Source organism: Hippocampus comes, unplaced genomic scaffold (assembly GCF_001891065.2).
Source record: "Hippocampus comes isolate QL1 unplaced genomic scaffold, H_comes_QL1_v1.1 scaffold40, whole genome shotgun sequence".
Lineage (NCBI taxonomy): Eukaryota > Metazoa > Chordata > Actinopteri > Syngnathiformes > Syngnathidae > Hippocampus > Hippocampus comes.
In genome coordinates, this window is record NW_017842058.1 from 574,573 (window position 1) to 587,208 (window position 12,636).

Consider the following 12,636-nt stretch of genomic DNA (forward strand, 5'->3'; position numbering starts at 1 on the left):
TGATATTCCAATGATTGAAGGAGTGAAATTAAACTTCTGGAAAGCTTTCATGAGTTTTTTACTTGTGCCTGAATGTTCACCACGACTGTACTTACCTGAGCGAGAGCCTTTGCAGCTTCCCTGCGAGCCTTTGTTGCTGCCGAGGCTGTCTCCGCGAGTCAGGATGGAGATACCGGAGAAGCTGCTGGCCTTGGTGACGGGAGGCCGCAGTGTGCGGTTAGAGCTGTCTGAGTCGGTGCTGCTCCAGGGCCGCGGCTCCAAGCATTTCATGTCACTGTCCGTACTGCTCTGACGACTGCTGGATGCCCGGCTGGAGCTATCGCGGTTCCCTCTGAGAGGAAATGCAAAAGGAGGGATGGGATGAAACAAAAGAAGATTAAAAAAAAAAAAAAAAACGAGTAAATACAGAGCCAGGAATGAGGAAGACAGAAAATGAGGTCGAAAGGATTCAAGTCAGAGTTGCAGAAAAACAGGATGAAAGGCTTGTAAGAGCAAGGAGGTCCAGTCGAGTCGGAAACAAGTACATCAATAATGTCACCGTATGAGTTTTAAGTGTGCGAATTCTCAACACAGATGCAAAATACAAATCAGGCAACGAGCCACTTGACAAGAATTTGGATTTGAAAAGACATTCAACCACAATCTCTCTGAGCCACGCGTACAAACAGAGGAACACATGCAGAGGGAGAATAATACAAAATACGCTCCAGACGAACAACAGACTCCTTGACAGTGACACAGGATGAGACGACACTTGCACAAACAATCCAAGACAGGAGGAAACAACCAAGTAATGAACTGAAAATGATGCAGACAATTAATGGCAAGGTTGTCAAACTGAATTCAGTAGAACCTCCAATTCAGTTGTCTTTGAGTTTGTCAAAATATGTTGTCAAAGGAAGTGCTCTTTTACAAGTAGCCTTATGGGCATCTGAGCAGAGATGTTGGTTCAACTAACTCATATTTAGCGTATCTTCAAATGTTTCCACTTGCTATTTTTTTTAATCTTATTCTGGCTAAGCAGGGTACACACTAGTGATACTGTTTTTTTCAGGTCCAATGCCAATACCGTTGATGAGTTGTCCAAGACGCCAATAGCGGATATTTGAAGGTATCTTTGGGGGGGGGAAAAAAAGGGGCCTGTAAAACAAAAAATATCCATCCATCCATTTTCCGATGTGCTTTATTTTCACAAGGGTCGCGGGGGGAGCTGGAGCCTATCCCAGCAGTAGGCAGGGGACACCCTGAACCAGTTGCCAGCCAATCGCAGAACTCACAGAGACAAAATACCCTCCGCACTCACACATCGGCACAATTTAGAGTGTTCAATCAGCTCGCCATGCATGTTTTTGAAATGTGGGAGGAATCCGGAGGACTCGGAGAAAACCCACGCAGGCACGGGGAGAACATGCAAACTCCACATAGGAAGGCCGGAGCCAGGATCGAACCCACGACCTGTGAGGTCAGAGCACTAACCACTTGCCCCTCCGGGCCGTCCACAGAAAATATCAACATCAAGATTTTAAGTAATGCAAACTCACAACACTTTGCTCAAATTCCTTTAAGAACCAGGTTTTCAGATCTACGGCATGTTAAAAGTGTGAGATGCCAGCAGAAAACTTAGCGTCTCAAAATAAACATTTTTTTTTCCATTGGTCGTTTATCGGCTGTTGTATTTTTAAAAAATGGCCGATGCCGATATGAGCCAAAATTCTGAATATCTGCTTTGATGATTGGTCCGGTTGATAATCAGTCTACCACTAGTACACATATATCATTGGTCACGTCCACTTTGACTGCTCTGTTGCGATGAAATTCACGAATCTCGTGTATAAAAGATTATGCCGAGCAATTACCGTAATTTCTGGACTATAGACCACACCTGATTATAAGCCGCACCACTACATTTTTAAAGGGAAAAAAATATTTTGTACACACATAAGCCGCACCTGTGTATAAGCCGCAGGTGCCCATATTGTAACATGAGGTATTTACAAAGAAAGACGGTACACAGGCGGCCATTAGAAAAGTCTTTATATAAGCCGCTTCATGAAATAAGCCGCAGAGTTGAAAGCGTGTGACAAAAGTCGCGGCTTATAGTCCGGAAATTACGGTATATTGTGTAGGTAGCTTCCTCTCCAACATATTCTGACAACAGTCAGGCCAACAATTGTCAATGTTTAAACTGTTCAACAATCGCAACTGTCATGCGAATTAATGTTAAATAGTGATTCTGAATTTGCCGTGTTTTGCTTCCAAAATACAAATTATTAGACACGTTAACCTCTGCTTCTAATTTGTGTGACATTTCACAGTGTTCCGTAAATCAATGCCTGTGCAGTTGATCAGGGTTTATTGATAGGGGCAGTTTGTTAACTCAGGAACAAATGCTTGCACTTACAATTAATCTCAATGGGAAATTTGTGTTTTCTGTCATGGAATGAACTTTGGTTTGAGGTTGAAGGTTCCACTGTACCAGAAAAACAGCACATGCATTTAAAAAGGGTTGTATTACAGACAACACAGCACATATCCTCAAGTCATTTTATACACCATGTACATAGACCCACATATTTCTGAATACAAAACATTCAGACTCACACACACGTATACATAATCTACAAAATAATTGTCTGCTACCACTGGTTCATCACTACGACAGATTAAAACACTACGGTGTGGTATACACACACTGATTGGCCTATTGTGATGTGATGCTGTGACGCTGTCACCCTGGATGAAGTCAGTTTTTGAGAAAACCAATGATCACACTGTAAGAGGAACCACCACAGAGGGAAAGCCCTCCATCGCAGTGCAGCTGAGCTTACGATGTTATCAATGGCGATAAGGATGAGGAACGGGTGCAGGAAAAGGCCGAGGTTACCGACCCGGAGTCCTTTCTGAGATGAATGATGTACTGTACATCCGCGTAGTGAGCTGCTTAGCGGTGGCTGAAAATATATCCCACCCTCTATAATTAATGGAGAATCTATTTTGAGTCCTCTCTCGTTCTACCGCTTTCTGCACAACCGGTTTTAAGTCATGATGCCATGTTCTCTTTTCTTTAAGGCTGATTCACACATGGTTACAGATGGAGATGAAATGAAGGATGATCCAGGGGATAAGGTAATCATATTTCTTCTCCACGTTATGACAGTCTTCATTGCCACACACACACACACACACACACACACACACACACACACACGCACACACACAAATGTTCGTTTTTGGCGGCGCGTTTCCATATATAGTCAATACAGTGCGCGGTTGTGTGGAGGGCCGTGCGAATGAAGCATTTGAATTGAAAATGTTGCTTCTTCACCTGAGCTTGCAAAGTAACTTTGTGGCATTGCATCGCCGGCAGCCAATCAGCGTAGAGAATATACTTAGCTTGTCACACACAGCAATAGCACAAGCCCAAACAGAAACAGACACAAGGTGGTAAAATAATAATGAAGGACAATATCCTTGCGGGCTGTGGGACTGGGAGGTAGAAAACAGCTTCCAATAACGGCAGGGACCGAGCTAAAAAGGAGCAGACTTGGAGAATGGGGAGTGAGGAAGTTGGCATATCTGGTCAGTGTACGGACGAGTTAACGGCTCTTAAACTTCCAACCAAGACAGCATTTAGCAGTCAAACTAATAACTATCAGTCACAAAAATGACTAGCAAGGCTCAACCTTTTTTTTTTTCTGTCAGCGGGAGGAGGAGTCCTTCCTCTCCTCCACTCAAAGCAACTGTGGAGGTCCTTCACAAACCAAAGCATGCAAGACGTGGGGTGATTCAATATTTTATGTTCATTCTGAACTTTGTACAAGGGAGCTTCTATACATTCTGCCGTTTTGGTTAGCAACAGGAAACAACAGTATTAATGAGGTTGTATGCTATTACAGGTATTTACAGTTACCATAAATTCATTTGAAGGGTGTTAATATGAACACGCTGTGATTATATGAAACAAGGCATCTATTAGAGTGAAGGCAACTACACGAAAATGATTTTAGGCATTTTGGAATCATTGCAATTATTTCAGCTCGATAATCCCTATATGTTGGGGCTCCATTATATCTTATGATTGTTGTCAACGGATGACATGCTTACAAAAATTACAAGAATACGTCAACCACAAAACAAACATGTCGCTGAGGAGGCAATGTGAGTACTTTATACAATGGTGGCAGTGGATGGTAGGTCCAGAGGTAAAGTACATCAGTCAGTCCTCAGTGAAACCACAAAGCAGCCATGCATGGGCCGCAGGGAGCCCCACGGTGCAGTAGAGAGTGGAATAGCCATCAATCAGTGGACTATGCCAAGCAGAGATACCAAAAAAATAAAAAAAACAAGTCACCACTATCATCACTAATCCACTTTCAAGTATGGGCATGGCAACACAAAAGTATAAGTGCAGCAGCTCCCCAATACCTAAAGATCTGCCTCCTCTTTTGAGAGCTAGAGCAGTAGCCCTCGGTGGAAAGTCTGTTGGGGTTAATATTGGGAGAAAATGCTGGCATTACAAAACTGTAGTTGACAACGGGGAGAAGGGGGGAGGGGGTCAGGGTGGGTAGAGGTCATCACAGTGTAGCACTTTAGATCTTCAAAAGGAGAGGGAGGGATGGGGGAAAATGCACACAAAGCAACATTGAGAACAGTTGAAACCTCAGGACTCTCCTTTCTCTGCATGTTATAGAGTATTCCACAGCCAGAGTGCATTTGGAATAAAGTTGACGGTTCTGAGAGTCAACTTGTTTTCATCACTGCTGCTCTTCCTTGTACTCTTTTTCAAACACGGCAGGTCCCTTATGATGCTCACCAAGTGCTTATCTCATTCAGTACCAGCTAATTCTAGACCCCCAATTTATTTTACCCTAAATCTTGGAAAAATTAAAAAAAAAAAAAAAAAAAAGTATCTGGGGTTGAACGTGTGGAGTGTGAAAAGACATAAATATGTCTTTGGGAGTGAATGAGTTTTAAGAGATACGATTTCAAAAAGTAATTTGGGCTGGATTTACACTGCAGGTCCAAATGGCAAATAAAGAAAAATAATGATATATTTTTTGCAAAAACTGTATGTACTGATAAGTACATTTGTAAAATCGGATGTTGGGATGAAATATAAATACATAAATAAACAAAAATATCAGCCCACTAAAGCCCCATTTTGTACCACTCATTTGATAAAAAAATAAAAATAAGAAATTAACCGGAGTCAGAAAGCATGGATAACAAGGTGTCAGTAATTCTCGTGCACTCGCGGGGCACACCACTGCGGCCTCAAAGTGTTATGCTGTTACCCGTTACATTGTCCTCGAGGGGAAAACGTTTAAAAGAAGGAATTGGACAGATCCCAAGACCCAACATGGGAGCTGCCTTTCAGAGGTAGAGTGACTACAGGCAGCTGAGACAATTTGGAACCGATAAGGATTTGGCAACATTTCTGCTTGAGAATTAAGTTCATCCCCTTTTACATCAAATTCCAAAAAATTACAGCTTAAATCTGATAACATTTACTTTTAAAGTAACACTCCATTCCAAATAAGTCATGCTAGCAAATTAACAACCTAGGCTAACTTGTGCTTTCGGGTGCACGTCACATGCACATCAATGAGAGTCGTGGATTTTATCTAAACAAATGAATCAACAACTATTTTGATGATCGATGAAACATTTAGAGACAGTTGAACCCAAAATTGTCCAAGCCCTCTCAATTTCAGCTTCTCACTGGTAAATACTGTCAGATTTCTGTAGTCCTCCTATTTTTGATGTTTAATCAAAATGAGACATTTACAAACATCTGCTTCTACTTTGGAAAACAATGTTCAACATTTTTGCCTATTTATTGACATTTTACATACTAAACCAGGAACTAAATAATAATCAATGAATGTTTATGCATTTTCTGCCTTGTCAATTTGATATAACGTCCTGTTTTGGAATAAAGGAATTGAAATTTTGTGTGTATACTAATTGGAATGCCACTATGATATATAGTATGCTTTAACGCGTTTACGTGGCACTCACATGGGGAGCGTTCCAATACAGATCAGGTTTTTACTCACATTTGGAAGAGGCCTTATTCAATGAGCTGTTTTATTCTCATTACGCTGACATGAGACATATCCCAATTGGGCTGTTTCAGACCAAAGAAAAAAAACATTGTTGTGTCGATTGAACCAGGCAGTGTCTAAATCTAGCCTCAGAATTGTTGATTACAACTAGACACATTAACAAATCTGAGAACTCAAACCTTTTTACACTTATGAGATGTAGTGATTTAACCTGACAACCACAAAAAAAGAAAGAGCAAATGACGACATCCTCTTACCTGTTGTCGTTGATGTATCCATTCTGAGAGGCCTGCAAAAAAAAGGACACCTGCACATTATGAAAGGCTTCATTCACACTCAATCAGTGCAACAGCTTCAAAATTCATTCAAGGCACAATAGTTCATATACTATATATACATGTATATATATTTTTTGATACATTGCCAGAACTGAGTCATGCTTTGCAACACAATAAGGTTCAGCCAGTTGCCCTTAATAAAGTTTGGTCCGCTTAGCTACTATTTAGCTGCATAATCCAGGTTCAACTTTTGACAAGCTCATTCAGGAGAGTGGCCGGAGTTAGCGCATCTAACATTTGCATTTGTGCATTTGTAAAGATCTCACATGTACAGGAGCAGGAGGCTGTTTGTAATCTGTGTTTGGTTTACTAAAAGCAAGATCCAAAACTTACTTCTCGGGCAAAGATCCGGTCTCGTACCCGCTGATATTCTTCCTCTCGCTCCTCGATGGATTTGCTACGCCGACCGTCCTGCAGTGGTACACGGATCTAATATTGGCAAGGGGGGAAAGATTTGATTAGAATATGTAAGGGGAAATGTTGGGTGACAAAATGAGAAAGCAGTCCACTACAAAGTACATTTAAGACACAAATGTTTTATCATACCTGATTATCATCCTTGTCCATGCTGGCGTCATCTCTCTTGAGAATGAATTTCTTCTGGAAGTCCATGTTGCGCTCATCCTTGATGTGTTCCGAGAACCTTTGCTCGGGACTACCAGACCATAAAACGAGTTTAGTTATTTGGTGCTATGAGGAAAAAAAGCCAAACGGTCTTGGCCTGAACGAACGCTCACATGCGCGTGTTGCCCGTCTTGTTGATGATGACCGCCTTGCCCGTCTGATCCACGTTGTGATCCATACCAAAGTAGGCGGCCACACGGTGCAGCAGCATGCGGTGATATGACGTCATCTGAGGAAACTTCTTGTATTGGTTACTAAGAGGACCCAAACACACACAGTTAAGTGTAGTGAGATTGACAATATTCTTATCACAATGTCGTCTCGTGTCTATGAAAAATCGATCTCTTAAGTTTGACTAATAAAGTGCTGATAACATTTTCTGAGATCCTGCCAGATAAAAGCTGGCCTGCATTAAATCATAAACCGATAAACTGTGTCATAGAGCTTAACACCTGGACAAGTCAATAAATACACAGAAAGGGATACAAGAGTCACTCAAAACAAAGTAACTTACTTGTCGTCATTAATGAACTCCAGGATATCTTGTTCTAGTTTCAGCAGCATCATTCGATCCCTGGCAGCCCAAAAAGGGGGAAGAGAGAGAAATATAAGTGCCTGGACTTGTTGACTGGCTTACTTTTACATTTAAGACGCATCTATTGCTCCTGGCTAACAAATGCTGTTCATTTCCATTTCAAAGAGTCACTTGTAAGGGAATAAAAGTCAATCCCTGGGGGGGACAAAAAGATTGCTGACTTCTCAAAGTCTAGTATTTTGTTCATTTTAAGCAGCAACGAATCGGAGTGAAACAAACATTTGACTGCAAACCACTCGTGTGCTACAAACTGATCATGGAGTCACGATTTTAATTTGAGAATCTAAACAACAGATTGTTATGTTTAACTTGTGCAACTTATGATAGAGTAGAATAAGAACAAGTGACAAAAGGAACAACCTCCCACCTGGGATTGTTTTTCAGTGTGTTGACCAGAAACTCATGCACGTCAATACCCGTGGAATCAGTGTATTCCTGACTGGAGTCTGACCAGAGAAAGACAAAAAGACAGCCTTAATGTAGATGATAGAAGAGTAATACATTCAAGTGCAAAATCAAGAAAGCTACTAGGTATAACAACCAAAGCAGCTTCTGACACATTATTAACAATTCCAAGTTGCTGAGGCAAGGACGAACATCGGGAAAAGTAACGCACACTGTTCTGCGCCCTTATACAAACACACACGCGGGCGGGCGGGCACGCGCGCGCACTCTCTCAACTTCAGAAGATCGTTTTCACTATTTTCCACGACATTAAACAGTCAGGGCAACCATTTGATCTCCGCCGCACTCAGTCTAATGACGCCTAAGGGCCAGTGCCCCAAGTGGAAGGGAGGGAAGATAATGACAGAGAAAGAGCAAAAAATACAACTGGACATCATATAATAACCAAGAGTCTTGTCTGTGTGTGTGCACGTCTTCATTTTGTAACGTAACATGAATTATCAGAGATTGACCAGAGGAGACTCTTAGATGCATGTTAGACATAAAAAGCACTCAAGTGCAATTTTCTCATGCTGATAGCTGGGCTGGAATCTCACGTTTTTACCCATTCCAATCAAAGTCACAAAATTATCAGATGTCTCAAAAAGATTATCGAATGACACTACTGTGTGGGGTGTTTCAAGACTAGGGATGTACTGATAACAGTATCGCTATCGATGTTGTTTATTGGTCTTGTACTCGCAATTGAAAAATACTCCAATACTATGGCACCCCATACCAGTTTACTGGCCTGACATATACCTTCTCAGCAGGTTGGTTATGAACCATGTCAGCCATGTGGAGATCTACCTTAATGGTAACACGGATGACAACACAGGTCCTCCCCTAGTTAAGGAATACGAAGCGAAGCTCTAGAAAATCTATGCTTGCCGGACAGCCCGGCTCCACAACTGAACTGGAGAATGAACTCCACTTGGGTGGCGATGGAGGCAGCTGTCCCACAAATTGTGCCGGTGGGCAATCCGGCAAGCATCGAGTTTCTCAAGCTCAGCTCTGCACTGTTACAGTTGAGCCAGGCCACCTGCGTGCCTGTGACAAGGCCATCTCGGAGCAGGCCAGCTGGGCAATGCACTGCAGCTCAGCACTTAAAAAAAAAAACAAAAAAAACATAAGTAAGCAATGGTGTGAACCAGTATAATTTAAGATGTTGTGGTCACGATTTTATTTTATAACTGAATTGCCTCATATAACAGGCTACATTTCGATAAAATGTGTTAGACCAGAGGTGGGCAAACTACGGCCCGCGGGTCTTTTTAATCCGGCCTGCAGAAAGTTGGTACACAATTAAGGTTCGATGTAAATGATTGCATTTATTTCATTTGGACTTGTAATGACAGGCATTTCAACGCCAGGCGGCGCAGTTACTTGAAGTTGCAGAGCGCAGGTAAGGAGGGGGAGACGATATGGAAGCCCGCAGTAGCGCCAACTCAAGCAACTCCCGCTCGATACGACGGAATAAGTGTGTCCACAACGCTATTTTCCATCATTCGATCCAAAACAGCGACATGCAAGTGACTCTTTACTGCAGTGCGTTTTACTGGAATTGCGAAAATTTTTACATCCTGTTGATCAAGGCACCCAAACGAAGAGGAACAGTAATGGCCACGGAAGAGAAAGTGAAGTGTATCTGATTAAACGAAGCGGGTTACAAAGTACGAAACATTCAGGAGACGCTTGGAGTCTGAAAGTCTCAAATTTACGAGACTTTGAAAAACGAGGAAGCGATTCTTGCTCAGTCCGATTCTGGCTGTTCCATCGCGCTATGGGCATCGAAGACTTCAAAGCGTCCCGTGGCTGGCTTCAAAAATTCGTTGCACGACATCAGCTGAGCAACGCTGTCTTGTGTGGTGATCGAGGGGAGGTCAAGTTCGAGACAGTGAGTGAGTGGAACGAAAGCCACCAGGTCTTTTACTCGTCTCATTTTGTAGCAAATAGTCCTAACTTTGTTATATTTTGTCATATACCTGTACTGTATGCTGCAGTTTTTGGGCAATATCTTGTTGCAGTATGTTGCTTGTGTTGTCACACATGTATGTTGTTAACATATTTGGACGTTCATACAGGACATATACCATAGTTGTTTCACTGTTCTCATTCAAAAAAAAGGATGGTAATACTTTGATGCTTTTGTTCTGTTGATGTTTGGTATGGACTGTCAACATATACAGTTTTTTAGATGTACTGTATTTTGTGCTGACCCGGCCCACCTGTCAAATTTAGAAATCAATGTGGCCCCCGAGCCAAAAAGTTTGCCCACCCCTATGTTGGACTGTTAGGAAATCATAAAGCTGGATGGTAAAATATCACAAATTCAAGGTGTTACTTGAAAATAGGGGTCACCAACCTAGTGCCCGCGAGCACGAGGTAGCACCCAAGAATCAGTGGGACGTGGGTAGGTTCCAAAATTAGCTTGCTGGTGAAGGAGCATTGTGATTTTCACGGAATGTTGTATAACTGACCATTTGACAACGTAAACAATGGAAGAGATTTATTGAAATAAAGGTTGCATATTAGTATTAACCTGTTACATAACTGTTGTGAAAAATCATTAACATGATCAGTGTCTTTGCATAAATTAATGGCATACATTTTTAATAACTAGGCCTGACACAAATTAATCTTTTCCAGAATTGATTATCCTATAAATTCCATTGATTACTGGAGTAATTGCTCCCCCCCCCGGCATTTCGACCAATTTTTATGGTCGACCTAGCTGAGTTGGATATTTTTCCGAGCCCTAAAAATAAACAGATAATAACTTTATGATTATACGTAAATTGAGGAAATTCATTATTTAAGAAGTGTGTATGAACAGGAAGCCCTTCGCACTATCAATGAGTACTCAAATTAAAGTAAATATAAGTACTCGCCCTCTGTCTGAAAAAAAGCCAGGTATTGGTGCATTTCCAGTTTAGACCAATTTTTCCAAAATCTGCTTGGAAGGGATGGGAAGGGATGACAATCCTAACAGAAACCTGTTCAACATTCATCGACACAAATTCTTATGTGTGTGTGTGTGTGTGTGTGTGTGTGTGTGTGTGTGTGTGTGTGTGTGTGTGCGTGCGTGTGTGACGTCCTGTGTTGGTAATCGAGTATGTCACCACGATAAGAGCAGGTTTTTTTTTCTTCGTCATGTGTGGGGTTTCACATTTTTAAAAAACTGGTTAAAATGTGTCGCCATGTGCGTGCCCATGTTTGTCACACCAGCTTGGTTTATAAAGACAGTAACAAAACTCACATTGTTCCCAAGTTCAGGCTCCACCATAAACTTACCACGTGACAACATCTTCCGCGGAGCCTTGTCCTTTTTCTCCTTTTCTTCATTTTCATACTCATCCTTGGAGGACTTCTCCTCTTCCTTGTCTGACGGACAACTGATGTGAAGCTGGATAATATCCTAAAAAGAAAACAGTGCATCAACTCTAAAAGGTTGCATCCCAAAAATTGACACCGAAACTGGCTGTTGGTGTGCAGTGTTTGAAGGTAAATAGCGGTATGGTACCGATTCTGGGGGGCCATCATTGAAGAGACCAGAAGACTCCTCACATACAGCCAGACTCCTCACCAACTTCAGCTTAGCATTAGACTGAAACAGTAAAAACAGTATTTACCTGTTTCTTTAATATGCATTTGCTGTGCAACCATCTCAATGGAGACAAGATAACGTTAGGACTATAGATGGCTGATGTGCGTAACAGAAAAAAAAAAAAAAGACAGTTCTGCAAGGAAAGAGGACAGCCTTAAGTGTCACATGGCGAATGTACAGAGGCTAAATGTGGCAGAGCTCATTAGGACACGCTTTCCTTAGGCAGATTATGGACACTCAAACAAAATGAGAGTGATCCAATTGTTAAGACAGTAAAAGCTATAGTTCAGTCTTCCACTCAGGCACCATTTGAGCTAATCAATCTCCTTCACAAGAAGCATTGTGCACATATACATATTTCTATAGCATGGCCACAAAAATAAATAAAGGTAGAGGTCAGAAGAGTCGCATGTTCAGAAGCAAAAATAGCAAGTTGGTCATCATGCATAACTAACAGGAGTATCCAATAGCGTACGTAAAAGCTCAGCATGTAATAACAGATTTACCTTGGCCCTTTTCCTGCCATGACTGTGGTTAGGAGCCCGTTTCTGCAAGACAATTTCAAGCAAAGGTTACAAAAATGTAATGTCTAATGGTAAAAAAAAAAAAATCATGTTATATAAAGTATTTGGTTTCAATAAATTGCTCATGTGTGCACCGTGGGCACAACTAGTCAAGCCAGCAGCAGCAATAATGGTTCATGAACCCATGACGGAACAAGCAGCCAACCTGATGAGGCCAACTTCCAAATCAAATCTTTCCAACTACAGTAACACACAGACATTAGTTCCTTGATTTGCTTTTATTTTGAAGTTGTTTTGGCAGGGTGTCGTGGCGAAATGGCTGACTCGACTTGTTTTTGGAGTTGCGGCGTCAACGACACGCCATCCTGAAATCAAGTTCAATCGGTAATTAAGGACGCTAAAATATATGTATCTTATTACATTGACATTGTATTAT

At 41.6% G+C, this 12,636-nt stretch overlaps 1 protein-coding gene across 13 annotated transcripts in view; it reads right to left on the reverse strand.

The window, feature by feature from the left end:
• The window catches only part of r3hdm2 (R3H domain containing 2), a 50,767-nt gene that overhangs the window by 9,910 nt on the left and 28,221 nt on the right, over positions 1–12,636 (reverse strand). For 9 of the 13 annotated variants that reach the window (XM_019861037.1, XM_019861041.1, XM_019861044.1 and 6 more), the window contains 11 exons: positions 12,183–12,224; positions 11,593–11,676; positions 11,364–11,487; positions 7,993–8,071; positions 7,545–7,604; positions 7,144–7,284; positions 6,953–7,061; positions 6,740–6,835; positions 6,326–6,375; positions 4,426–4,479; positions 96–331 (listed from right to left, as the gene is read on the reverse strand). In XM_019861037.1, coding sequence (XP_019716596.1) covers positions 96–331; positions 4,426–4,479; positions 6,326–6,375; positions 6,740–6,835; positions 6,953–7,061; positions 7,144–7,284; positions 7,545–7,604; positions 7,993–8,071; positions 11,364–11,487; positions 11,593–11,676; positions 12,183–12,224 — 1,075 coding nt within the window. The remainder of the gene's footprint in view (positions 1–95; positions 332–4,425; positions 4,480–6,325; positions 6,376–6,739; positions 6,836–6,952; positions 7,062–7,143; positions 7,285–7,544; positions 7,605–7,992; positions 8,072–11,363; positions 11,488–11,592; positions 11,677–12,182; positions 12,225–12,636) is intronic. The other 4 variants (XM_019861049.1, XM_019861047.1, XM_019861042.1 and 1 more) reach the window with 3 other exon arrangements.